Here is a 24,589-nt window from a genome sequence, read left to right as displayed (position 1 = left end):
CAACTCAAGAAAAAAAGAACTAGCCCGAAAGTTAGGCCCGCGAAGTTTAAATTGAAAAATCACCCTCCTTTTTGCGCACGGTAGTGTGTACCATTTCTATAGTAAAACGTTTTCTGTAAAGTTGTTGGTCGTAGATTCAAAATTAGGAGCGTGGCCGCTTGTCGTACAGTGCGCCATAAGATCTGTTTTTTTATACCCTTACAGAGGGTATTATAATTTCAGTCAGAAGCTTGCAACGCAGTGAAAGAGACATTTCCGACCCTATAAAGTATATATATTCTTGATCAGCATCACTAGGAGTGTCGATCTAGCCATGTCCGTCTGCCCGTCCGTCTGTCAGTCTGTCCGTCCGTTTCTATGCAAACTAGTCTCTCAGTTCTAAAGCTATCTGAATGAAACTTTCCCAAAAGTTGTCTTTCTATTGCAGGTAGTATATAAGTCGGAACGAGCCGGATCGGACGACTAATGCATATAGCTCCCAATCGAAAAATAAACAAAAAAAAATTATAACTTTGCTGTTTTTTATTTTTTTTTTAGTTCTTCGACATATAGTAATAGTTAAATATTTCCGAATTACGGTTTAAATTTCAACAAAATCGGATGACTATATCATATAGCTCCCATAGAAATAATAAAAATATATAAAATAACTATCTAATAATTGAGCTGCAAATTATCATAGCTTCAATGTCTTTAAACATATACGCAAGTAAATCATAACTTTAATGTTTTCAAAAATATTTAATTCTTGCAATAGCTGCAAGGGTATATGAACTTCGGCTTGCAGAAGTTTGCTTCCTTTCTTGTTTTTTTTGTGTATTGGCTTTGTCTTAATTTAAAGTCTGATTTAATCATTTTATATATTACATGGTTTGGCTCGGACATTTTTATTTTGGATTTAGTTTTTTTTACACATTTGCATATTTCATAATTATTGTTTTTAATGTGTAATTTCCTGAAACTTTAATCAAAATTAATGTTATGTTGCTAATCATTCCCCTGAAGTATTTTGCCTATTTCTAAAAAAATTCTTGACCTTGAGCCGGCACAACATTAAAAAAATAAACAGAAACATTAAAGTAATAAACAAAGTTATATGAGATTTTAATCTTTTCTGCTTACTATCTTAATACTTAAAAAAATCTGTGAATCTTTTTTGATTAGGAAAAGTCTACTATGGCCTTTCATATTTTATTCTGTAGGCAATCTATTAAAATAGTTAAGATTTTATAAATCTTATTTATCAAATTTTTTTTAGGCCTTATCCATCCTAGAAAAAAAGAGCCCTTCTAGATAGCAAAAGTTTGGTTTTTCTTTATTAATTTTTGTTTATGTGCAGCAAATTTACAATTGTTCGAGATACGAGAACGATCAGAGTATTTTTAGGTTGATAAGCTCCGACTATCGGTGGTAATCTTCAGTGTTTATAAGGCGAGAAGGCAGTATACGCTCGATACTGCGGTTGATCGGAGATGACGGACGACTAGTAAGACATTCAAAGTCAACGCATGCGTTCATATATTTTTCAAGAACAAATATTAATTCTTATAGCACCGAAAGTGCGCCGGTAGTGTGTACTACCCATGGAAAAGTGCAGGGAACTCTGCTTAAATCGCTGTATGACGAGCGGTTCTACGCTTTTGACGGCATCCCATATGCTGTTCCTCCGCTCGGAACTCTGCGCTTCAAGGAACCGCATGACCTGAAGCCTTGGCACGGAGTTCGAGATTGCTCCAAGCCCTTGAACAAGTGCCTACAAGTGAGCTCCTACACCAAGTTGGTGGAGGGTTCCGAGGATTGCCTGTATCTGAATGTTTCTGTGAAAACTGTAAGTTAATCGCAGTGTTATACGGTTTCACATATTGATAGCTCAGCAAAATGTAATTAAATATTCCTTTATTTGATAGCTGCTCGGCGAACCTATGCCCATTATGGTCTATATCCATGGAGGTGCCTTTAAGGGCGGCGATTCTTCGAGACGAGCTTGGGGTCCTGACTATTTTATGAAGGAAAAGGTGGTCTATATAAGCATTGGGCATCGACTGGGGCCTTTGGGTGAGCTATAAAGAAACTGAATAACATTAAGGGTCGTAAGAGGAGTTCAAACTTGCACATAGGCTAACATCAGACAGCTTTGTGACAACTACATACATATACAGTAAAGTAGACCGAAAATAAGAAACGGATGGGTATTAAACCATCAATTGAGCAAAGGAAACAGGCCTGACCTTAACCCAATTGGGAAACGTAAGCCTACAAAATGGTGAAGTTAAGGCAAACTGTAGCAAAAGAATGGTTATATGACATAACAAAAGAATATTTGCATGGCCAAAAGGGTAAAAGCCAAGGGATACTACAAAATTACTAATTTAAATTTGGAAAATAAGTGTTATTTTGGAAAAAAATATGTTGGTTGAATTCTTACGGTTTTTATTATTATGAAGAGAGAAGGTATTATAATTTCAGTAAAAAGTTTGACTTAGTTAACAATGGTTCAAATGGGTACGCAATAGTACTAGAAAATAGTGCGTCGCTTATATGTTTTTCAGCATCACAAGCTTCTGGCATAATATATAACTTATATCTTCAGCAAGGGTACAAACTAACACATTTTTCTACTTGTGTCCGATTTAAGGCTTTCTGAGTTTTGAGGATCCCACACTAGAGGTCCCTGGCAACGCCGGGCTCAAGGACGTAATCCTGGCCCTTCAGTGGATCAAGGCGAATGCGGCCAACTTCAATGGCGACCCGGACAGAATAACGATCTTTGGCCACAGCTCCGGCAGCATGACGGTTCAGCTGCTGCTGGCCAGTCCGCGAACAGAAGGACTCTTCAACAAGGCCATCCTAATGGCTGGCTTCTCCATGGAGCTGAATCGCCTGCCTGATGTGGAATTCCGCCTGGCCAAACACCTGGGCTACGAGGGAGACAATGTCGACAGCCAGGTCTTGGGGTTCCTCTTGAAGGCAGATCCGCACCTGCTCGTCTCTGCGGACTTCTTCACTCCGGCGGAGAAGAGTCAAGGCCACGTCATGGCCTTTGTTCCCAGCGTAGAGCGATATGCCAGCCCAAAGGCAGCTCTCCTGTCGGAGCCCGTCGACCTCCAGCGCACTGCTTGGAGCAACCGCATCCCCATTATCCTGGGCGCCAACAGTGGAGAGGGCTTGACCAGCATTAATTTCATCAAAACCAACCCTACTTGGCTCAAGGACTTCCAGCACAACCCCGAGCGGGTGCTGCCGTGGACTCTGAGGAATCGCTGTGATCCCGGACTGCGGCGTCAGTTGGGCCAGGCGCTGATCAACCACTTCTGCCAGGCCCACGGACACGAGCTGACTGCCAGCCACACGGACGCATTGGCGGACCTCTTCACTCATAGCATGGTGCATGCCCTGGACCGACTCATCCGAGCCAGGTTGTCCTACGGCCAGGCACCCACCTACCTCTACCGCTTCGACTTCGACTCGCCGGACTTCAACTTCTACCGCATCCGCTTCATGGGGAAGGAGCAACGGGGAGTCGGCCATGTGGACGAGCTGGGTTACATATTTGTGATCCCAGCCACCTTTAAATTGGACCCATCTCGACCCGAGCTCACCGCTATCCGCCGCATGGTGGCCATGCTCGTGCACTTCGCCGCCACCTCGGACCCCAATGCACCACTCACCAAGTCTCTGGTGGATTGGAAGCCCGTCTCCCGGTTCGGCAAAAGAATGGCTCTCAACATCAGCGAGGAACTAAGGTTCATTCCCCAACCAGAGATGCCTAAGCTCAAGTTCTTCGATCGGCTCTTCGAAATTGCGGGAGTGCCTTTATTTTAGGAGGTTCCTTCTAATTGTTGAGTAAAAGATTGACTTCATCATAAAAATTAATAAAAAATACCTGGAAACGTAGCCTGTGCAGTACATTTTATGGCGCTACCAAATGATTTTGTAGCAAAATTCAAATATACAATTTGAAATATTTATGTAAAAGATAGTAATTTTCAAAAATGTAAGCTATTTTTTTATGTGTATTGAACTTTGGCGGAAAAACAAATACTTTGTTGTTGCCTTTGTGAAAAAGCCAGAATGGTGCAAAAAGCTCGATCACCAGACACGTTTTTTTAGCCACCTCTGTGAGTGCTCGAACTTTTGTAGCTTTGGCTTTGACTTTGCAAATTCGTATCTTCCTATTCAGTTTACGGACAACACGCGCTGCGAACGGACGATGTCGGAGAAGTGAGTTAAATATATCTGGAAACCCCAAGATTGTTATTTAATTAGCTTGGATGAAGCAGCCAGGAGACTTGCGAACTTACCCTGCCCCTGGGCCAAATAAAGGGCGTCAAGCGGCGCAGCCTCTACGATGACACCTACTTAGCTTCGAGAAGATCCCCTTTGCGAAGCCTCCAGTGGGAGAGCTGCGATTCAAGGCCCCGGTGCCGGCAGAGGCGTGGCCCGGGGTTTTGGATTGCACCCACTTTGCGGAGAAGCCAACCCAGAGGAGTTTGCTTGACGAGCGTTATTGAAGGGACCGAGGACTGCCTGTACCTGAACGTCTACTCCAAGCAGGTTAGTTTGATGGGAGTGTGCCATAAACAGCTCACTGAAGAACCAATCGGGACTCAAAATGATGTAAAACTAATACAAGATTAAAGCATCTCATTTAGCTAATTTAAAGTACATTTAAAATGTCAAGCTAAATTTCTTAAAACATAAAACTTAGTGCCTGAATGTTCTGACACCTATTCCATAACTGCTGGTCATTATAACACTTTCTTTTTTTAATTTAATTTTTATTTACAATCTGTCTAATGACAATAAGTAAATTGTATGACTAATATTTACATAACTCGAATAGCAGATTTCTAGTGAAACCTGCTATTAATTTAATTTCTCGTTTACTTAAATTTACCTATCAGGGAGATCAAGAATGTGGAATCTTTTGAGTCTTCTGAATGTTAAGCTATTGTCTACTAGACCTAGCTGATAGCTGATTTGCTTTTGCACTTGAAGACCGACAATCCGTTGCCCTTAATGGTCTGCATCTATAAAACAAGATTAAAGCATTTGACTTAGTTAATTTAAAATGAATTTAAAATGTCAAGCTAAATTTCTTAAAACTTAAAAATTAGTGCCTGAATGTTTTGACACCTATCCCATAACTACTGGTCATTAAAACACTGATAACACTGATAGATTTGCTTTTGCAGTTGAAGACTGACAAGCCGTTGCCCTTAATGGTCTTCATCTATAAAACAAGATTAAAGCATTTGACTTAATTAATTTAAAATGAATTTAAAATGTCAAGCTAAATTTCTTAAAACATAAAACTTAGTGCCTGAATGTTCTGACACCTATCCCATAACTACTGGTCATTAAAACACTGATAACACTGATAGATTTGCTTTTGCAGTTGAAGACTGACAAGCCGTTGCCCTTAATGGTCTTCATCTATAAAACAAGATTAGAGCATTTGACTTAGTTTATTTAAAATGAATTAAAAATGTCAAGCTAAACTTCTTAAAACTTAAAACTTAGTGCCTGATTGTTCTGACTCCTATCCCACAACTGCTGGTCATGTACCCCATCGATTATAACACTGATAGCTGATTTGTTTTGCAGTTGAAGACCGACAAGCCGTTGCCGGTAATGGTCTACATTTACGGCGGGGCCTTCACAATAGGTGAGGCAACGCGCGATGTCTACGGCCCGGACTACTTCATGGCCAAAGATGTGGTCCTGGTAACTCTCAACTATCGCGTTGATTGTTTAGGTGAGTCGGCAGAGATTGATAGTGGGTATCTTATCTATAATTGTGTAGCGATTTGGTTGGTGCCTTATCTTGCCTTATTTTGTTGTTAGATGCTACAGCTGTTTGAAATGTTTGGTTAAAAAAATTATAATGATTTTTGCACTTCTTTTTTGTAAGGTTTAAACATTTTCATTTTTCTAATGCGAAATTACAGGTGTCAAGAGAAATATTTCGCACTCTTCATAACAAAATTTTAAAAAACTAGTTTATATTAAAGTAACTTAAGCACCTAAATTTTACTCAGTTTAATTATTTCACTGTTGCGGACCAAGATTTAGTTTTAGTGGGTTTTGGAAAACTTTGTGGTTCTTTGGTCCTGGAAAACTGAACTTAAGGAACAAAATGTTGCTTTGTGATTTTCCTCCACCCAGGATTTCTCTCTCTCGAGGATCCTAGCCTAGAGATACCAGGAAACGCCGGCCTCAAGGATCAGGTGCTGGCTATAAAGTGGGTCAAGCAGTACATTTCCAACTTCAACGGCGATGATAATAACATTACGGTGTTCGGAGAGAGTGCCGGCGGGTGTTCCACCCACTTTATGATGTGCTCGGAACAGACCAGGGGACTGTTCCACAAGGCCATTCCCATGTCGGGCACTGTGCACAACTACTGGTCCAATAACCCACGTGAGGACTTCGCCTTCCGCCTGGCCCAGCAGTACGGCTTCACTGGCGAAAATGTAGACGCCAAGGTGCTGGAGCACCTTCGAGGAGTTCCTGCCAGAGACCTGGTTAACCACAATCTGATAACACCCGAGCACCGAAGGAACGGCCTGCTCTTCGCCTTCGGTCCCACCGTGGAGTCGTACGTGGGTGCGGACTGCGTGCTGCCCAAGCCGCCTGTGGAAATGGCCCGAGATGCGTGGTCAAACAGTTTGCCCATTATGCTGGGCGGAACCTCTTTCGAGGGCCTCTTCATGTATCCAGGTGTGTCCGCCAATCTCAAGGCCTTGGACAGCCTGAACCAGGACCCCACGAGGATGGTGCCGCGTGATGTGCGGGACGTCAGCAGCCAGCAGGAGAGTCTTGAGTTCAGCAAGCGTCTGATCAAAGCCTACTTCGGAGATTCCCCACCCAGTTCAGAGCTCTTCATGAACATGCTCGATGTGAGTAGATAGAAGCTAACGATTCTCCAAAGCCTTACTCTATACCCACATAATATCTATCCATAGATATTCAAACATAAATATGTTTTTCTTGTTTTTTTTTTTTTAATTGTATCTTATTTTATTGAAAAGGGTTAATTAATTTGGGCAATGATAAAAAAAACGTAGAAAATCCCACCATTTCTACTTAATTTAATTATTTTTCGCTTTCATTTTCATCCATTGCGGTATTAAAACACTTCTTAATATTTTATTTGACTGTTCTTGGATATGATTTTAATTATTGATTTAGCTTTCATCTAAATTTATATTTTTTCTTAAATAAAATGCATTTTTTCCACATTAATTAAAATATTTTAATACTAAATCTTGCCGTTAAATATGAATTGTAATTAAGATAACATACAAGATTTTTAGTTCCCTTTTTTTATCCATGTTCTTCACCTAAAAACAGATATGTGTACCGATTAGGTAATCTGATTAATTGCAGTCTCTGATAGCTGCTAATCAGTCCCATAAAAGCTGCTAATCTAATCGAACTCCCATTTTCCTTAGTTCTACTCCTATAAGGTCTTCTGGCACGGCTTCAATCGCACTTTGAACGCAAGACTCGCCTATGCAAAGGCACCCACCTATTTCTACCGCTTCGACTTCGACTCTCCGAACTTTAACTTTTACCGGAAAAAGTTCTGCGGGGACAACATTAAGACTGGTGTGGCCCATGCCGACGATCTGAGCTATTTGTTCAGGAACGCACTTTCTTGGAAACTGGAAAAGTCATCTGCTGAATACCGCACCATCGAACGGATGGTTGGTATTTGGACGGCGTTCGCAGCGACCTCGAATCCCAACTGCCCGGAAATTGGTCAAGTGGACTGGAGGCCATCGACGAAGGCTGATCCCAAGCCAGTGCTCAACATCAGTAACGAAGTGAAGATTATTGATTTGCCCGAGTATGAAAAACTTCAGATTTGGGATGGAATCTACAAGCCGGATCAATTAATCTAAGCCGAACATATAGTTAATTGCTTAATGCCATTATAACAGGTTTTAAAAAGAATACTGTTTTAAAACATTGTTGTGTTAAATTACCTATTAAAACAAAGTAAAATATTTTTGTGTTCTTTAAACTAGGCATTTCCACAATAAAACTGATTTCTCTATTTAAATAAAAACATCGTTTTACATCTTTCAGTAGAAAATAAGGTTACAGTTGTAAACCTATGTAAAGTCGTTAATCGTGATATAAATTTGCTGACCAGGATGTTTTTTATTATTAGCAGATATAATTTTAAAGATAGATATATAAATATATTTTTTTGAGTGTTTAGCTTACCAAACTCCTTTAAAGTAAAATAGTAATAAGCATCTCAAGTCCTAAACAAGCAAAAAAAAAATTGTAAAAAATCGTTTTAAAATCGTATACAAACGTGGATAAAAAAAAAAACTTTTGCCCACTCGTGTAATTCAAATATCAGCCTTTAATATAATGAGAAAACTTTGGACCGTATTAAGACGTGTTAGTGATTGGCCAATGAGTTTGATGAAAAGCATCAGGTGGAATTCTTACTGCAGTTACCAAGGTGGTTCTATGGGAAAACCTAGTGGAAACTTTACCCTTCTAATCCTCATGTTGTAGGGAAATGTCATTTGCAGTCCTTTCATGGAATCAGTTTCCAGCAAGCGAACTGGGAGGGTTCTTGCGTAGGTGAGCTAGCGCCTCTTCTAGGTATCGAGGCTTAAAATATTGCTGAAAAGAAGTACATGCCATAGAAGTAGCCCTTATGGGCGATGTTCGATTATTGCTGCATCTGCTACCTGTGGAGTGTAAAATCCCAAAGCACTTGGTTTATAACGGACTTTGAGCTGCAAAAACAGCTTAAGTATCTGTAAACACGATTAGCAAATCAAGTAACATTCGTTGTTGGGATACATAAAATAGGAAAACCGTATACATACATATATTACCACCCTTAAAACCAGAAATGTAGATACTTTCAGGCTTAAATATTCAGTTTAAGCTAACAAATAATAAACAAAATGTTCACAAGTGACCTTGCTGATATGTAGATTAAGATTTCCCCCCAAAACTTTGATAATAAAATAACTATCTGGGTTTCTTGTGTTTTTTTTATTTTCTTTTTTGCTCGCTTTACAGAGTCGTACTGAAAATTATGTTTGCGAGTGGGAGCGTATGAAAATCAACAGCATTTAGGGGGATGCGCCTATCCACTCCTAGTACTCCTCAGCACCCTCGCCCTCGCCGTCGCCAGAGTCCATGCCGACCTCCTCGTAGTCCTTCTCCAGGGCGGCCAGATCCTCGCGAGCCTCGGAGAACTCGCCCTCCTCCATGCCCTCGCCGACGTACCAGTGGACAAAGGCGCGCTTGGCGTACATCAGGTCGAACTTGTGGTCCAGACGGGCCCAGGCCTCGGCGATGGCCGTGGTGTTCGACAGCATGCACACGGCACGCTGCACCTTGGCCAGATCTCCGCCAGGCACCACGGTGGGCGGCTGGTAGTTGATGCCCACCTTGAATCCAGTGGGGCACCAGTCCACGAACTGGATGGTGCGCTTGGTCTTGATGGTGGCGATGGCGGCGTTCACGTCCTTGGGCACCACATCACCGCGGTACAGCATGCAGCAGGCCATGTACTTGCCGTGCCGCGGGTCCACCTTGACCATCTGGTTGGCCGGCTCGAAGCAGGCGTTGGTGATCTCGGCCACCGACAGCTGCTCGTGGTAGGCCTTCTCGGCCGAGATGACCGGGGCGTAGGTGACCAGCGGGAAGTGGATGCGCGGGTAGGGCACCAGGTTGGTCTGGAACTCGATCAGATCCACGTTCAGGGCACCATCGAATCGCAGGGAGGCGGTGATCGAGGACACAATCTGGCCAATCAAACGGTTCAGGTTGGTGTACGTGGGCCGCTCGATGTCCAGGTTGCGGCGACAGATGTCGTAGATGGCCTCGTTGTCGACCATGAAGGCGCAGTCCGAGTGCTCCAGGGTGGTGTGCGTGGTCAGGATCGAGTTGTAGGGCTCCACCACAGCGGTGGACACCTGGGGCGCCGGGTAGATAGCGAACTCCAGCTTGGACTTCTTGCCGTAGTCCACGGAGAGACGCTCCATCAGCAGCGAGGTGAAGCCGGATCCGGTGCCGCCGCCAAAGGAGTGGAAGATCAGGAAGCCCTGCAGGCCGGTGCACTGGTCGGCCAGCTTGCGGATCCTGTCCAGCACCAGGTCAACGATCTCCTTGCCGATGGTGTAGTGCCCGCGGGCGTAGTTGTTGGCCGCGTCCTCCTTGCCGGTGATCAGCTGCTCGGGGTGGAACAGCTGGCGGTAGGTGCCGGTACGGACCTCGTCCACCACAGTGGGCTCCAGATCCACGAACACGGCGCGGGGCACGTGCTTGCCGGCTCCCGTCTCGCTGAAGAAGGTGTTGAACGAGTCATCGCCCCCGCCCACGCTCTTGTCGGAGGGCATCTGGCCATCGGGCTGGATGCCGTGCTCCAGGCAGTACAGCTCCCAGCAGGCGTTGCCTATCTGGACGCCCGCCTGGCCCACGTGGATGGAGATGCATTCACGCATATTGATTTGTACCGGGTGGGTTCCGGTACTCGGTTTTTCACACGCGACTACGGAAATTCACGGAAAGTGTGGAGCTACGATTTGGGGTCTGACTCGGCGAGCGTATACGTTGGAATGCCCGACTACGGTTGGGGATCGACGCAAATAGCACGGGGCTCTGGGCTCCGGACTCTGGGCTTCACAGCAAACTTCACAAACTCGGTCGGAGATTATTAGATAATAAACGCGTTCACCAATCGATTTTGCTCTGGTGGCACGGAAAAGCTCTGTCAGGCTTGTTTTTGGTAAGTTTGTTCGAATTCGGCTTGAGTTTGAGACTGCTTTCTACACCACATTGCTAGCTCTTGGCCAAAATTGATTTACCATCGGCAGGAGTGCTGGGATGCGACTATATTGGCGGTATTTACCCAATTTAAAAATCTGTAAAATTGGCCTCAATACAAACACGCTTGTTCTGTAGGTTTAGTGTGGCCGTTGCGCGTTCGCCTAAATATACCGCCTGGCCTGCACAAAATACCAAAACATTAGTGGTTCTAGAAATTGCAACGAAATTAGAGAACGTATATATAAATTGTAAATTTGATTGAACAAAATAAAATCTTAATGTTTATTATTATTTTGAGCGAGAATAAATTACTCAAGATATAGTTGATATTTTTTGGGCGGATAACGGGTAACGTTTTTTGCTTAGCATTGTAATAGCCTAATTCCATTGCCGCATTACTTTTAAATTGACTTTTTAAATGTGCCTCAATCCATTGGCGAATTAGCATTTAGCTGATGTTACTCCGGCATGTGAGTGGCACGAAAAGCTGATCTGGGTTTCTTTACTTTTGAATTGTAAAAGCTAAAAATATTGTAAAATTTGCTGAAGAGCCTGAATGGTCGCTCTTTCCTACTTAAATTAAGAAGGCAACACTGGTTCAAACATGAAATTGGATTCCACATATATGCAAATTAAGAAGTTTTGACAGTCGTAAATAAATACATTCCTTGCTTTTCCTCTTCCTGGGCATTTTCCTCGAATTCAAGCAAAAGCTAAGACAAACAAAGCTAGTGCAATTTACAAACAGTATCTGAATCTGCTGTTTGGCTCGTTCCCCCAATTTCTGTTGAATTTTCTGCTTTCAACCAGAAACAATTAACAAATTTTAATATTTTTATTGAGTTGTATTATTTCAAAGCGATAACTTGAAATACAATAAACGAACATTATTTTATAGCCTTCACTGGGAAGATTTACCAAAGAATTATAAATAATATTTTATTATATCAACAATATATATTTATTGAGAGATAGATTTAATAACAAAACAAATAAAATGTTGTAGAACGGGCACGCAATAATTCACACCCACATTAAGCGTACGTCTTTTTTAGTATTTCCTGTGCGCCGTATTTTTCGGTATTGTGCAGTACTGCGCAGAAATCGATACATTTCGCGCATATATCGATTAAGTTACCGCGAAAATTGAAACTGAAAATGAGTATTGGCCTTTCCAATATTTTAAGATCTTGGTAGGCAAGTACCGAAACGATAAATAACTTGATGTGAATCCTAGCAGTTCACGCCATTTACGTTTTGCTGTGTATAAGTCATAAGATTGAAATGTTTTTTGAATCTTGCCTAATATTATGGACTGTTCTAATTTTTATACAACGATCTGAAAAAACGTAAGTTGAAGACGTACATTATGAGTTTGTTTGGTATTAATGCAGTACAATCAAAACTTAAATATAAATAAATTTCGATGAAGAGCTCGGAGGTGAAAGTCCTTTAAAACTATTGGTTTAATAAAAAGTTGTATTTCCTGCCCATCTCGTTGGCCTTCGAAAAACTACTCAGCTCTGAAAATGTATCAAATTATTTGCCCTCAGCTCATTACCCGAATCCGTAACTGAAGAAAATAAATCCGAAAAAATGAATTCCGAGACTTTGAAGAAGACTGAGGACTCCAGTCGGCTGTTTGTGGAGCTGAAGGACCTGCTGCTGTGGCGCAATTTCCGAATGACGCTGATCGTCTTTACGAGCGTGCTGCTCCTGTTGCTGGATGTAATGGCCCACTCGGTGATCAGTGTGGTTAGCATGGCAGGGATCACTGTACTCCTTGCGGCCATTGGTCACCGCTGCTACTTGCAGTTCTGGAGGTCCAGGAAAAGGGATGCCAGTAAGGAGCAGCTCCCACGATGGTACCCTCAGGTGACTATCGATATACCCCGGGAGGAGACTATGCGACTGGCCGGAACGGCAGTGCTTCATTTCAACAAGATCTTAAACCGTCTGGTGGGATTGTTTCTTGTGGAGAAGTGGGAGGACACCTTAAAGTTTCTGGTATTGCTCTGCGGCATCAATTTGCTGGGCGACTGTTTCAACGGCTTGACATTGCTGCTTTGTGGTAGGTGGATTCCTTTAAAATTATCTCCTTGTTTTTAAGAAGCTCATTTATAATGTTAAGCAACACAGACCTGCTAACTTAAAAATCCATTAGAGATTTAACAAAAAAAATTCGGCACAGAAGTAATGTTGAACTTATGTTCATTTTAACATTTGTGCTAAAATTATCAATTATATATATTCTAATGGTTTTTTCTTGCAAGTCTTCCATAACAAAACAAAACTAATGTAGCATTTGCTTTATTATTTAGGACACGTGCTTGTTTTCACCCTACCAAAACTGTACGAGTGGTACAAGCCATTAATTGATGCCCAGGTGCGAAAATTCCGTAAATGCAAGCAGCTGGAGAAGAAGAATGAATCCGAAACTACGACTGAAAAATCTGACAATCTTCAGGAAGAATATCCAAGGGAAGTGCCTTTTGAAGGTCAGGAGTCCAGTGATGGCAATATGCTGTATCTGCTGGAGGAGGAGCACCGCAAGGGATGTCGTTGCTGCGACTGCGAGCTTCAGGATTTGCCCATCAGGGCACACTAAACTGTAATCAGTTAATAGTTTCCTTTGATGTTTGCGTTCAAAATTTGTTTTGTGACTCATATTATATGTTTATTTCCCGCTCAGTTGACAATCGTATATGCTTTATTTCTCGACCTAGTTCGTAAATTTAAAAAGGGGAACTGGGATCGAGTTTGCCGTCCGTCTCTGGTCACTCGATTATGACATGTGGAAACTCTACCAGCCGAGTAGTCGAGCTGGGATCAAATGCTTCCGATTTATCAACCCGCGTTGTGGCAACAGCATCAGGCGAAAATCATGCCCGTCGGATGGCCTGGAGGACTTCAGAATCGTTGAGCTGTCGGTGGGAAGTGTGAGGGGTCGTCGGCAGAGCGGTATCTATGGTGACACCTTCTTCAGTTTCGAGGGAATTCCCTTCGCCAAGCCCCCGCTGGGAGAACTCCGATTCTTGGCCCCTCGTCCGGCGGATCCATGGAACACAGAGCTCGATGCCCGGCAAGAGAGGTCGATTCCGCTGCAGATGGATAGGCAGACAGGACAGGTAATTGGCAGCGAGGATTGCCTGTACCTAAACGTGTACACAAACATGTAAGTAATCGAATTGATTAAATAATTCCATACCCATCAAACGTGGTATGAAAGCCGTGACTTTTGTACCTACGACCTTAGAGCGCGCCGAATAAGAACATTTTAGAGAAAGGTATTAGAAGTAAACATCAATTATTGCACTATTGACCGACATTAGAACTATTTACCTTGCGCGAAACCAAACCCACAATTTCTTTTAGAAAAACACAACTTGACAGAGTGTTTTGGGATTATATAATGCAAAATAAATATTTGTTCTGAAAATCCCTCTCACGACATTCTATAAACCACTTTGGGCCTGCTGCGGTTCTCTTTGTTTTTCTTAAATTTACTATTGAAGAACTAGTCCAGCTGTCGGTCAGATGCTTTAACTGACCAACGTACGCTTTTGGTTCGAAGGGCTGATTAAATTGCAAACCATTTTGTACATTTTGTTGTTGCAGTTGCAAATTGTTTTTTTTAATAAAAGTGAAATTATCTGAAATTGAAGCTCTTAAAGCAATAGGAGAAAAATCGTTTAAAACATATTCAAAAATAAAAATCTGGACAGGCTTTTAAAAATCGAAAGGTTTCACACTTTGTGGCTTTAATCAAATAGCTCTTTAAGTTTGTATTTTTAATGTATTAAACAGCTTAGTATAGCTATATTCAAAACGCCTTTAGTGACCAGAAGATGGCGATTGCAAGTCTTTTGTTGGCCGTGCCAATAGAGCTGCATGTGCGCCATCTGCTGGACAATAAGAAAAACACATAATTGACGACATACTTTTTTAAAAACTGGTAGACAAAGCATCGTGTATCTAGGTAGTCGGAGCTCCTTCTTCTTGACTAGCTTAAGCTAAAGAAATCTAAAAAAGGGACACTCCAGCTCTTTCGAACAAGTGATCGTAGAACCTAAGCTTGGGCGTCTCTGGCAGTGGAATAAACTGCAGTTCCTCGCTGATGTTGAGCACCATTCGAGTTCCAGAGCGATTGACAGGCTTCCAATCTACCAACGGCTTGGTCAGCGGAGAGTTGGGATCCGAGGTGGCGGCAAAGTGCACCAGCATTGACACCATTCGACAAATCACGGTGAATTCTGGTCGTGAATCATCCAATTTAAAAGTAGCCGGAATTACATAGATGTAGCCTAGCTCGTCCACATGAGCAACGCCGCGCTGCTCCTTTCCAAAGTATCGAATCCGGTAAAAGTTAAAGTCTGGGGAATCGAAATCGAATCTGTAAAAATAAGTTGGTGCTCGGCTGTAAGCCGTTCTGGACTGCACTAATCGATCAAGCGAATGGAAAGCGTTGTGGGTAAACAGTTCTGATAAGGCATTGAAATGCTCAGTGCTCAGTTGTTCGCCATGCGCATTGCAGAAACACTCCAACAGTTCCCGACCCATTTCACGCTGCAGGTCGGGACCGCACCAACGCTTGAGGGTCCAGGGAAGCACGCGCTCCGGATATTTGTGGAACATCTTAAGGACCTTGGGATCGGTCCTCCCACCGACCATGTCGAGTAGTCCTTCATTACTATTAGCGCCAAGTATGATAGGAATGCGGTTGCTCCAGCTGTTGCGCAGCAGATCCTTGGGATTGGCCAGAAGAACAGCGTTGGAAGTGGGATACCACTCTACGCTAGGTACAAAGGCCATAGAAAGACCTTTACCCTTCTCCGCTGGACTGAAAAGGTCCGTTGAGACGAGCTGATGCGGATCTGCCTTCAAGAGGAACTCCAAAACATGACTATCAACGTTTTCTCCCTCAAATCCCAAGTGTTTGGCCAGGCGGTATTCCATATGAGGCAGGCCGTTCAGCTCCATGGAGGAACCGGCCATAAGGATCGCCTTCTGAAAGAGTCCTTCCGCTTGTGGACTGGACAACAGCATATGAACGATCATACTACCAGAGCTGTGGCCGAAGATGGTAATCCTGTCAGGGTCCCCGTTGAAGTTGGCTGCGTTCGCTTTTATCCAACGTAGAGCCATGATTATATCCTTGAGGCCTGCGTTTCCAGGAATTCCCAGCGAGGGATCTTTAAAACTGAGGAACCCTGAAATATAGGTGTAAGAATTATAGACAAAATTCCTTTAAAAATAGTGTTTTTAGGAGCAGGGCTTGAGTAGAAGATATAAAACATTATATTATCAAACAAAAACACCTTTCGACAAGGTAAAATTGACACCTTCATTTTAAAAGCTTCTGATATCATATTTTTTATTTTACCAAAAAAAAATTACTTTATTTTTATTCAAATTGTTTTGTAATCGGTTAATCGGCTCTGAAATGTATAAGTAACAAGGCTGTCGTCACAAAATGTTATATCAGAAGTTTTTGTTTTTTAAATTCAGTCACAAGTTTCAAACGCAGAGAAGGAGGCTTTTCCGACTTTATAAAGTATATTTATTCTTGATCAGCATCACTAGGAGAGTCTATCTAGCCGTCTTGCCGTTTCTACCCAAACTAGAAATTTTCTAAAAAGTATTCTTTCTATTAAAAGACATTTCAAAGAGAAAATAAATTAAAACAACTGCCTTTAAATTTTTATTAAATACTAGCTAGCCCTGCGCAGTTCGTAAATATGCAAATACATAGTATTATGATGAGAATGAGAATCGGCAATATTTTTTTGACAAAATATGCAAAGTACTACATTATCCATTGGCTCATAGAAATGCTATAACGCATTCATTCATTCGTATACAAAAAAAAACGAGTCATAAGAAAATTGTCACAGCGATTCAATAAAAAGTAAAAATTTGTACTTATCAAACATTTGAACTATTTTATTTTTCAATTTCGTTTTTTTTTAACAGAAGCACATTTATAAATAAATTGCAAATGTCAACATTTAAATTCTAATCTATCCGGTGCATGAATGAATTAACTATGTGCAGTATATATAAATATAAATATAAATATAAAAACACGATTCTTCTAAATGTACGCCGCATATTTTAAGTGTTTGTCCTTGTGTCTAGTTAATAGTCCTGGCAAATGATAGGCGCACAGAAAATTGCAGACTTTTGAAATTAAATGGAATGAGTGTTGGAATCATTTGAATAGTGGTATACCAACATTTTCGCCTTGCGCTTTTCGCTTTGCCATTGATTATAGTTGCTTAAATCAAACATATCTTCCAAAACACGTCGTATTCGTGTAGGCCTTGCTGGATTTCTTGCATGAGCTTTTTTAAGTCTATTTCGTTACCGTGAACTTTGTGATTTTCTTTGTTACATCACGCCACGAGCAGTTAAAGTACGTCGACCTATGTTTGATTTTGGCGTTTTCTTTTAAAAATGTCTTTGATGGTATTTATAGAAAATTTTCACTTTATCAGAAAATGAAAATTTTTTCACATTTCAAATCTTTTTCGCTCTGTCACATTTCAAGAGAAAAAAAACTTGATGACTGTCATACGAATAATGCGTCGGTGGATGCGGAGGTGTGACAACAGTCAATACAAACCATGTTCTGAACATTTTAACGTGAAAGATTTGGGTAAGATTGGTCAAACGGTTCGATAGTTAGAGTTAATGCGTAGGTGTGTGTATATTATGAAATTATTATTATTAGTTGGAATTACAACGAAAGTGGCATTGATTTTTATATATACAGATTTTAGGATTCCGGTTTGAGTTTTATTAAAATATGACGACTATACCATAAAGCTCCCATAGGGACAAACGGAAAAATATATGTAATATATTAACAATATCAAATAGCCGCTTCGTTTTTATAAGGAACATTACAATTGTTTTTGCTTACTTAAAATATCGAGTTAGTAAAGCTAAATAAATTTGTAAGAGAGTAACTCACCCAATGGTCCCAAGCGATGTCCGATGCTTACGTGAAGGACATCTTCTCTCATTAGGTAATCCGGACCCCATGCTTGTCTCGAGGAATCTCCGCTTTTAAACAAACCGCCATGGATATAGACCATCAACGGCAAAGGTTTCTCACTGTGCAGCTATTACGAGTATCGTTATTTGATTATTAACATTTTACTCAACATAACGTTCAGAATTAAACCAGTGTTGCAAAAAGTATCAGTCTTGAGGACTTAAAAAGGTTTAAAGTATACCAATTTCAAAATATTAATACTTCGTTTTTTTCCAGATTATTTCAAATTACATAGCTGCCATTAGAACAACACAGTTTCATTGCTTTTAAGTTTTTTAGTAGACGTGTTATAGAATATTTTATTTAAGAAAAAGCTTCACGGGTAAAAAATCTTTGACTCACCGAAGTTTGCTTTCATTGTAGTTTTAAATTAGATTTTATTTAAAATTGAAGTTTAATTTTAATATTTTGTATAAGAACTCCAATTATGTCGGATTATGGGAATAATTACGATAGAATTGGCTTATCTTTACGTTGTTGTAAAGTACCGAGCTCAGACTGTAAGTAGGAAAGGTACACTTATTTTCTTTTCCTAGACATGTTTTAAAAGTACACCGTTTAGTTTCCTTGCACTATGGGGCCAACGACCACATTCGTTGTTTAAAACTCATTTTTGAAAAGTCGTTATAGCAAAGAATGTAGTTTTAGGATGCATTATCCAAAGACCATTCTGCTATGTTTTCATTTTTCATTTTAGAAATTCCGATAGAGGGCGCTTCTGTTAAGATTACAGCTGCTAAATCAGACGTTCGAGATGCAGCCCTCGTGTTTAGGAAATTCTAACTTAACATTGCAGTTTAAAAGTAAATAAATAAACAATTTAAAAGCGTTTTAAGAAGACATTGTTAAATGAATTCGAAGAATGGTTGTGCGTATTAAGTTTTTGTGTGTTTAAACGGTTGAAATTAATCTGTTGTCCATGTAATTGATTCGATTTGCGATGGAAATATCCAAAATTTTTTTTTAATTTAGCTTATATATAAAATAAAAAAACAAAAACGTACTGCTTGGCTGAATAAATAAAACGTATTATATTCATACGCAGCTAAAGAAAAAAGTCTATCTGTCACATAGGAGAAGTTATAATTGATCAATTTAAATCTACATTTTAATTTTTTTTTTAACCACAAAGTTTGATATATTGATCGTATGGCAGCTCTACTATATATTTGTCCGAACTAATTTTTTTTTAATATATATGTTGAATAAGGAAACAAAAAAAAAAGCGATTGGAAAAGTTTTAGGTCGATATCTTTAAAATTAGGTGAGTTATTAATTTTGGCCAAGAAAAGTGGTCGTTGGCCCTATAGTGCTTTGGAAGGAACGAAGGTACAAGTATCTAGGTTCTCCCCAACACTGTATAAAACTAATGTTACCGAATATAGACTAAATTTTTTTCGACACTTTTAGACTCACGGTTTTCACTGAAATATTCAAGTACAGGCAGTCCTCGGAACCCTCCACCAACTTGGTGTAGGAGCTCACTTGTAGGCACTTGTTCAAGGGCTTGGAGCAATCTCGAACTCCATGCCAAGGCTTCAGATCGTGTGGCTCCTTGAAGCGCAGCGTTCCGAGAGGAGGGATAGCATATGGAATGCCATCAAAAGCGTAAAACTGTTCGTCATATAGTGTTTTAAGCAGAATGCCTTGCACTTTTCCATGTGTCGTTTCACTACTGGCGAAATTTCACTACTGCAAGTTTTAAGTATATTATATTATTGTGGGACAAGTTGGCCTTAAAAATGTTGGCTTACTACTCGGACGTCATCTCCAAACTCGAGAAGCACACAACCTTCACTGTAAGGAAATTTAACAAGAAGAGAAATCCCAGCGAGATAGTAGCTTCTTATCAAACTCAAAACAAACTCATTATTTACAATGCCTAATTTCAGGCACTTAAACCACTGAACCACAGAATAAATATATAAAAACCATGTGATAAGTAACATGAACTTCAAAGACATTCACAGTAAGCCTCTCAACTCCATGTCTAATTGGAAATTTTTTTTGACGAGAATATTAAAGCAAAAAAATATGTTTTTATAATTTCAACACACTACAAAACCAAATTATCCATAAAATGTACTGATTTTTTTTTTTGCTTGGACATTTTCTAGAAATTTATATATTCTTGATCAGCATAAATTCATGGTTTAAAAAATGGAATAGTAAAAATAAATATCTGACTATTAAATATAAAATTGCATACTATATATTAAAATTAAACATGATTTCATAACATTATATACAATGCAAATTAAATTACATGATTAGATTTAGATATTAAATAGTTCCTATTTGGTTTAAATGCATTTTATTTTAGTTAAATATGTTTTAAATTTAAATTAAATTTTCAGATTTTTAAATAATATCCGAAAATATTAAAATGAAACTTCTTGATATAGTCGTCCGAATTAAATACTATACTTCCACTAGGAAGACAATTTTGTAGAAAGTTTCGTGGTGATAAAATGAGAGACTAGTTTGCGTACTGTTCTAATAACCGGGGAACTCGACTAAAGCGTTTCTTCTTGGTTTAGTTCAGCACTGTGTTTCTAGTTTTACACAAAATATATTGAGTGCCTCCTCTAGTTCGATGAATCGAGGCCTCCCCTGCCCGTTATGGTGTACATCTACGGCGGCGGATATCGCACGGGCGGAGCCATAAGATCCAAGTACGGCCCGGATTACCTGATGAGCAAAGATATCGTATATGTGCTATTCAACTATCGGCTTTGTTCGCTCGGATTCCTAAGCCTGCCGAGTCGCGAATCGAATGTGCCGGGAAACGCGGGTCTCCACGATCAGTTACTGGCTCTTCGCTGGGTAAGCCAGCACATCCGGAACTTTAACGGGGATCCGCAGAATGTAACGCTGTTTGGCGAGAGTGCTGGAGCTGCCTCGGTGCACTTCATGATGTGTCTACCGCAGGCCAAGTGTCTCTTCCACAAGGCCATTATGATGTCTGGGTCGATGCTAAGTCCCTGGGTAGAAGCCCCCGAGAGTCAGAGTTTGTTCTGCCGCCTGGCCCTTGCTGCAGGATACAAAGGACCTGCGGAGGAACCCTCTATGTTGAAGTTCCTGCGCCGCGTGCAGGCTGAGAAGCTGATGGGTCACGATTTCATCACAGCCCGCGATCGGTGCTTTGGATTTCTCAACGCCTTTGTTCCTGGAGTGGTCCTTCTGGAGGGTGGTCTCATTCAAGTCCCCTTTCAGCAGCTTATGAAGGAGGCGTGGTCCGCAAAAGTGCCCCTGCTCCTGGGCGGCACTTCCTTCGAGGGTCTGGTTTGCTACCCCTTCTGCCAGCTGAACAATGGCTATATGCTGGAGCTGCTCAAACAGGAACCCGCGATGGTTCTGCCCCACGAGCTATACTGCTCGATGAGCGTCGAGGAGCGAAACATCGCCGCCGAGGCACTGGTGAAACATCACTACGGACCGCGCGGAATCACCAAGAATAACATCACGCAGATTTTAGATGTAAGTGGGCATTTGTTGATTTAACAAAAATATAAACATTTAAACAAGTTAAGTCTTAAACCACGCGAAAGGCTTTGACAGAATGCTTACGCTGACAAACACAGTAAAAATAAATATCTGACTGTTGAACTCCAAATTTTATATTTAATATTTAAATTAAATACAATGTATATTAAATTGCAAGATTTAAAAGTAAAATATTTTAATTAATGTGGAACTTATTGCGATTAAAATACTGATTTATTGATTTAAGTGCAGTATGGTTTAAATTAAATTAAATTTTTAGACAATGAATTCAGATCAAATAAAAAACATTTGAATTGAGTACAAAATATTTCGATTTACTAAGATTTTTGCCAGTGTAATACTTGTAAAATGGGACGGAGGAAGTCTTTATTATTTTAAAAATATAATAATTATTGTTATTTTTCTGACGACAGAGTCATCTTTGCAAAAGTAAGTTCCCAGATTTGTTAACACTTTCCTTTCATCCAGCTCTTTAGCTACAAGCTGTTTTGGCACGGCATGCATAGGGTAGTCCTCTCCCGATTATCCCACGCCCAAGCACCCACGTATCTATACCGGTTCGACTTTGATTCGCCCAAGTTAAACCTGATGCGAAACCAGCTTTGCGGTGACGACATCAAACGTGGTGTCTGCCATGCGGACGACTTGGGCTACATATTTCACAAGAAGGCCCAGAAGAAGCAGCCCGTGGATTCCGCGGAATACCTGACCATCCAGCGAATGGTGGGCATGCTGACGACCTTTGCCAGGACCGGCGATCCCAACTGTGCGGAGACGGGACCGGATCAGTGGCTACCCGTCACCACAAAGTCCCCCTTCAAGGTATTGAACATTGGACAGGATGTGGAGTGCGTAACGCAATTTGAAAAGGAAGGACTGCAGGTGTGGAATCGGCTTTATAATAATAGGAATTTAATTGAAATGTAAATGCATAATTTATATATTTTATAGCCATAAGATTATTTATATTACTGACTAAAGTTTTATATTATGTAGTTTTCTGTGACCGGTTTCAGCACGGCTGGAGGTCGTGAATTTGAAATGCTTTTTTTAGAAGATTAAAATACACATTTTCCTCCATTCTATAAATGTAGACTACATCTATAGCACGCGCCAAAATCAAACCTGACAATGCCTTTGGAGTTCTACGGCAATTGGGTAAAAAATACCATTCAATAAAATACCACCACTTAAAAAAAAAAATTTTGCTCATTTATTGAAATTTTTGACAAAACGGAAAGAAAAACGAGGCTTAAATGTATACAATATATTTTTACCACTTGAAGGTAACATCTGAAATCCTTTAAACGTTAAAATTAGCGGCATAGGCACAATATATTAAACAAAACAATAGTTTTAAATTAATGTTAAAAATGTATTATTTATTACTTATTTATTACCAAAAAAACTCAAGGAGTATCGATATAGTTGTCCTTGTCTCTGAGCTTCAATTATTCTGTCAATGAATGATGCTGGAACTGGTATTTTCCTGTACCATAAACCAGCAAAAAAAAACAAATTTTTCTAACTCTACCTGTTCCTCTTCTTTTATACCCTTGTAGAGGATATTATAATTTGCAACGCAGAGAAGGAGAAATCTCCGACCCTATAAAGTTGGTAGAACATAAATAGTGTGCACTATCGAAGGTTTTGACTATTTTATTAGATTAGACCATATATAGTTAAAAACAAAAGAAATCCCGACCACTTTGCAGTTTTTTTTAATGAAATCAGCCATTATCTGAAATTTGAGCAATAACACTACTAATATTTTGACCGGGCGAAATCAGTCCACATTTCAGAAATAATTAACTTCAATAAAAAAACTGCAAAATTATCTTGATTTCTTTTGTTTTCAACTATATACTAATCTAAGTAAATAGTCAATCATGGCAAGATTTGGACCAAAAACACAACAATTACAAACATTTATGGATGAGGGGCTTTGACACTATTATTATTTTGACAGCAGCTGTATGTTTCAATTAATTGTACTTTGAGACTTATTTAATTTTTGCCATAAATGCACGGGTATATAAACTTCGGCTTGCCCAAATATGCTTACTTTATTGGTTAAAACTTGCCTTATGAGCAGAAGTTAGATTAAATAAACCTTAATAATAGCAATTTTAATTATATGATTTGTAAGATTGTTTTTTTACATTTTTATACCCTTACAGGAGGTATTATAATTTCAGTAAAACGCAGTGAGAGAGACATCTCCGACCCTATAAAGTATATATATTCTTGATCAGCATCACTAGGAGAGTCCATCTAGCCATGTGCGTCTGTCCGTCTGTCCGTCCGTTTCTATGCAAACTAATCCCTCAGTTTTAAAGCTATCTGCATGAAAATTTCCCAAAAGTTGTCTTTCTATTGCAGGTATTACATAAGTCGGAACGAGCCGGATCGGACGACTATAGCATATAGCTCCCACAGGAACAATCGCAAAAATTAATAAAAAAAATTATAACTTTGCTGTTTTTAATTTTTTCTTAGTTCTTCGACATATAGTAATGGTTTCATCAAAATCGGCAATTGTTTCCCATGGGAACAACAAAAATATAAAAAAAAAAAATTAAAAGAATTTTTTTTAGAAACTCTTTTTGATTACTTAATTATTTGACAGTTCAAAATTACGCTTTTAATATTATTAAAATCGGAAAACGGTATCATATAGCAGCCATAGAAACTCAAATAATTGATCTGCAAATCATCATAGCTTCAATGCTTTTAAACATACATATATAATTTTTGCAATAGCTGCAAGGGTATATGAACTTCGGCTTGTCGAAGTCTGCTTCCTTTCTTGTTATTATATTTTTTGTTTTGTTATGTTCGCGATGTTCGACCGCATTTTGTTCAAATCGTATTTTCACAGAGTAAACCACCTTGTGTTCCCACTGTTCAGATTTTCTTCGCTAAAGCTGATTCAAAGCTTTGCGGCAACGCCCCACTCCAGTCAAAAGCTTGGTGACCGTGTAAACAATTCCAGATCGCATCAATTTGTTTGTTTACAGTAGTTTGGCCAGCGCGATCAAAATGTTGTTGACCCACTCGGTGGGCGGCCCACCCCTTTTTCCGCTTGATTTAGTGCCAAGAAGCTCTACGTTAGCCGAGCTGTTAGTTCCAGATACTTGGCTAAGTTGAAGATCAGATAGCTCAGCTACTAGAGTGGGCTTTTTGCTTACCTACTTATGTGACTTG

The 24,589-nt window shown here is 40.1% G+C and overlaps 6 protein-coding genes across 6 annotated transcripts; 4 read left to right on the top strand and 2 right to left on the bottom strand.

The window, feature by feature from the left end:
• Nucleotides 1–1,427: 1,427 nt before the first annotated feature.
• LOC128252521 (uncharacterized) lies at nt 1,428–8,061 on the top strand. The gene is made up of 9 exons (XM_052980297.1): nt 1,428–1,486; nt 1,552–1,828; nt 1,908–2,055; nt 2,636–3,807; nt 4,181–4,221; nt 4,278–4,554; nt 5,608–5,758; nt 6,169–6,902; nt 7,458–8,061. Exons 1-9 carry the CDS (start codon nt 1,473–1,475, stop codon nt 7,908–7,910), a joined length of 3,267 nt encoding a protein of 1,088 aa, XP_052836257.1. The 5' UTR covers nt 1,428–1,472; the 3' UTR covers nt 7,911–8,061.
• Nucleotides 8,062–9,014: 953 nt separating this feature from the next.
• On the bottom strand, nt 9,015–10,969 carry LOC128252682 (tubulin alpha-3 chain). Its single transcript, XM_052980623.1, has one exon. The coding sequence runs from the start codon at nt 10,488–10,490 to the stop codon at nt 9,138–9,140; it is 1,353 nt and encodes a 450-aa protein (XP_052836583.1). The 5' UTR covers nt 10,491–10,969; the 3' UTR covers nt 9,015–9,137.
• Nucleotides 10,970–12,047: 1,078 nt separating this feature from the next.
• On the top strand, nt 12,048–13,506 carry LOC128252689 (reticulon-1-A). The gene is made up of 3 exons (XM_052980629.1): nt 12,048–12,164; nt 12,369–12,886; nt 13,137–13,506. Exons 1-3 carry the CDS (start codon nt 12,100–12,102, stop codon nt 13,421–13,423), a joined length of 870 nt encoding a protein of 289 aa, XP_052836589.1. The 5' UTR covers nt 12,048–12,099; the 3' UTR covers nt 13,424–13,506.
• Nucleotides 13,507–13,570: 64 nt separating this feature from the next.
• Nucleotides 13,571–14,009, top strand: LOC128252698 (juvenile hormone esterase-like). Its single transcript, XM_052980641.1, has one exon. The coding sequence runs from the start codon at nt 13,608–13,610 to the stop codon at nt 13,992–13,994; it is 387 nt and encodes a 128-aa protein (XP_052836601.1). The 5' UTR covers nt 13,571–13,607; the 3' UTR covers nt 13,995–14,009.
• Nucleotides 14,010–14,591: 582 nt separating this feature from the next.
• Nucleotides 14,592–19,561, bottom strand: LOC128252686 (esterase B1-like; the record flags this gene model as incomplete). Its single annotated transcript, XM_052980627.1, has 3 exons — nt 14,592–16,025; nt 17,792–17,942; nt 19,292–19,561. Coding segments are annotated over 3 exons (1,608 nt in total), but the record flags the coding sequence as incomplete, so codon positions are not given.
• A 35-nt stretch (nt 19,562–19,596) lies between these two features.
• Nucleotides 19,597–22,356, top strand: LOC128252681 (esterase B1). The gene is made up of 3 exons (XM_052980622.1): nt 19,597–19,674; nt 20,468–21,355; nt 21,851–22,356. The coding sequence occupies exons 1-3, from the start codon at nt 19,618–19,620 to the stop codon at nt 22,307–22,309; spliced, it is 1,404 nt and encodes a 467-aa protein (XP_052836582.1). The 5' UTR covers nt 19,597–19,617; the 3' UTR covers nt 22,310–22,356.
• Nucleotides 22,357–24,589: the final 2,233 nt, after the last annotated feature.

This window comes from Drosophila gunungcola, chromosome 3R (genome assembly GCF_025200985.1).
Source record: "Drosophila gunungcola strain Sukarami chromosome 3R, Dgunungcola_SK_2, whole genome shotgun sequence".
In the NCBI taxonomy this organism is placed as follows: Eukaryota; Metazoa; Arthropoda; class Insecta; order Diptera; family Drosophilidae; genus Drosophila; species Drosophila gunungcola.
This window is presented reverse-complemented; position numbering and strand designations above follow the sequence as displayed.

Bases quoted from the DNA above. Each gene is read 5' to 3' on its own strand.
- LOC128252689 (XM_052980629.1), top strand. From the start codon at position 12,100: ATGTTTTTTGAATCTTGCCTAATATTATGGACTGTTCTAATTTTTATA. The intron at 12,165-12,368 runs GTAAGTTGAAGA...ATTTGCCCTCAG, and splicing joins ATACAACGATCTGAAAAAAC to CTCATTACCCGAATCCGTAA. The intron at 12,887-13,136 runs GTAGGTGGATTC...TTTATTATTTAG, and splicing joins CTTGACATTGCTGCTTTGTG to GACACGTGCTTGTTTTCACC.
- LOC128252682 (XM_052980623.1), bottom strand. From the start codon at position 10,490: ATGCGTGAATGCATCTCCATCCACGTGGGCCAGGCGGGCGTCCAGATA.
- LOC128252521 (XM_052980297.1), top strand. The intron at 4,222-4,277 runs GTGAGTTAAATA...GCTTGGATGAAG, and splicing joins GAACGGACGATGTCGGAGAA to CAGCCAGGAGACTTGCGAAC. The intron at 5,759-6,168 runs GTGAGTCGGCAG...TCCTCCACCCAG, and splicing joins CTATCGCGTTGATTGTTTAG to GATTTCTCTCTCTCGAGGAT.
- LOC128252681 (XM_052980622.1), top strand. From the start codon at position 19,618: ATGTTGGCTTACTACTCGGACGTCATCTCCAAACTCGAGAAGCACACA. The intron at 19,675-20,467 runs GTAAGGAAATTT...TGCCTCCTCTAG, and splicing joins AGAAGCACACAACCTTCACT to TTCGATGAATCGAGGCCTCC. The intron at 21,356-21,850 runs GTAAGTGGGCAT...CCTTTCATCCAG, and splicing joins ACATCACGCAGATTTTAGAT to CTCTTTAGCTACAAGCTGTT.
- LOC128252698 (XM_052980641.1), top strand. From the start codon at position 13,608: ATGTGGAAACTCTACCAGCCGAGTAGTCGAGCTGGGATCAAATGCTTC.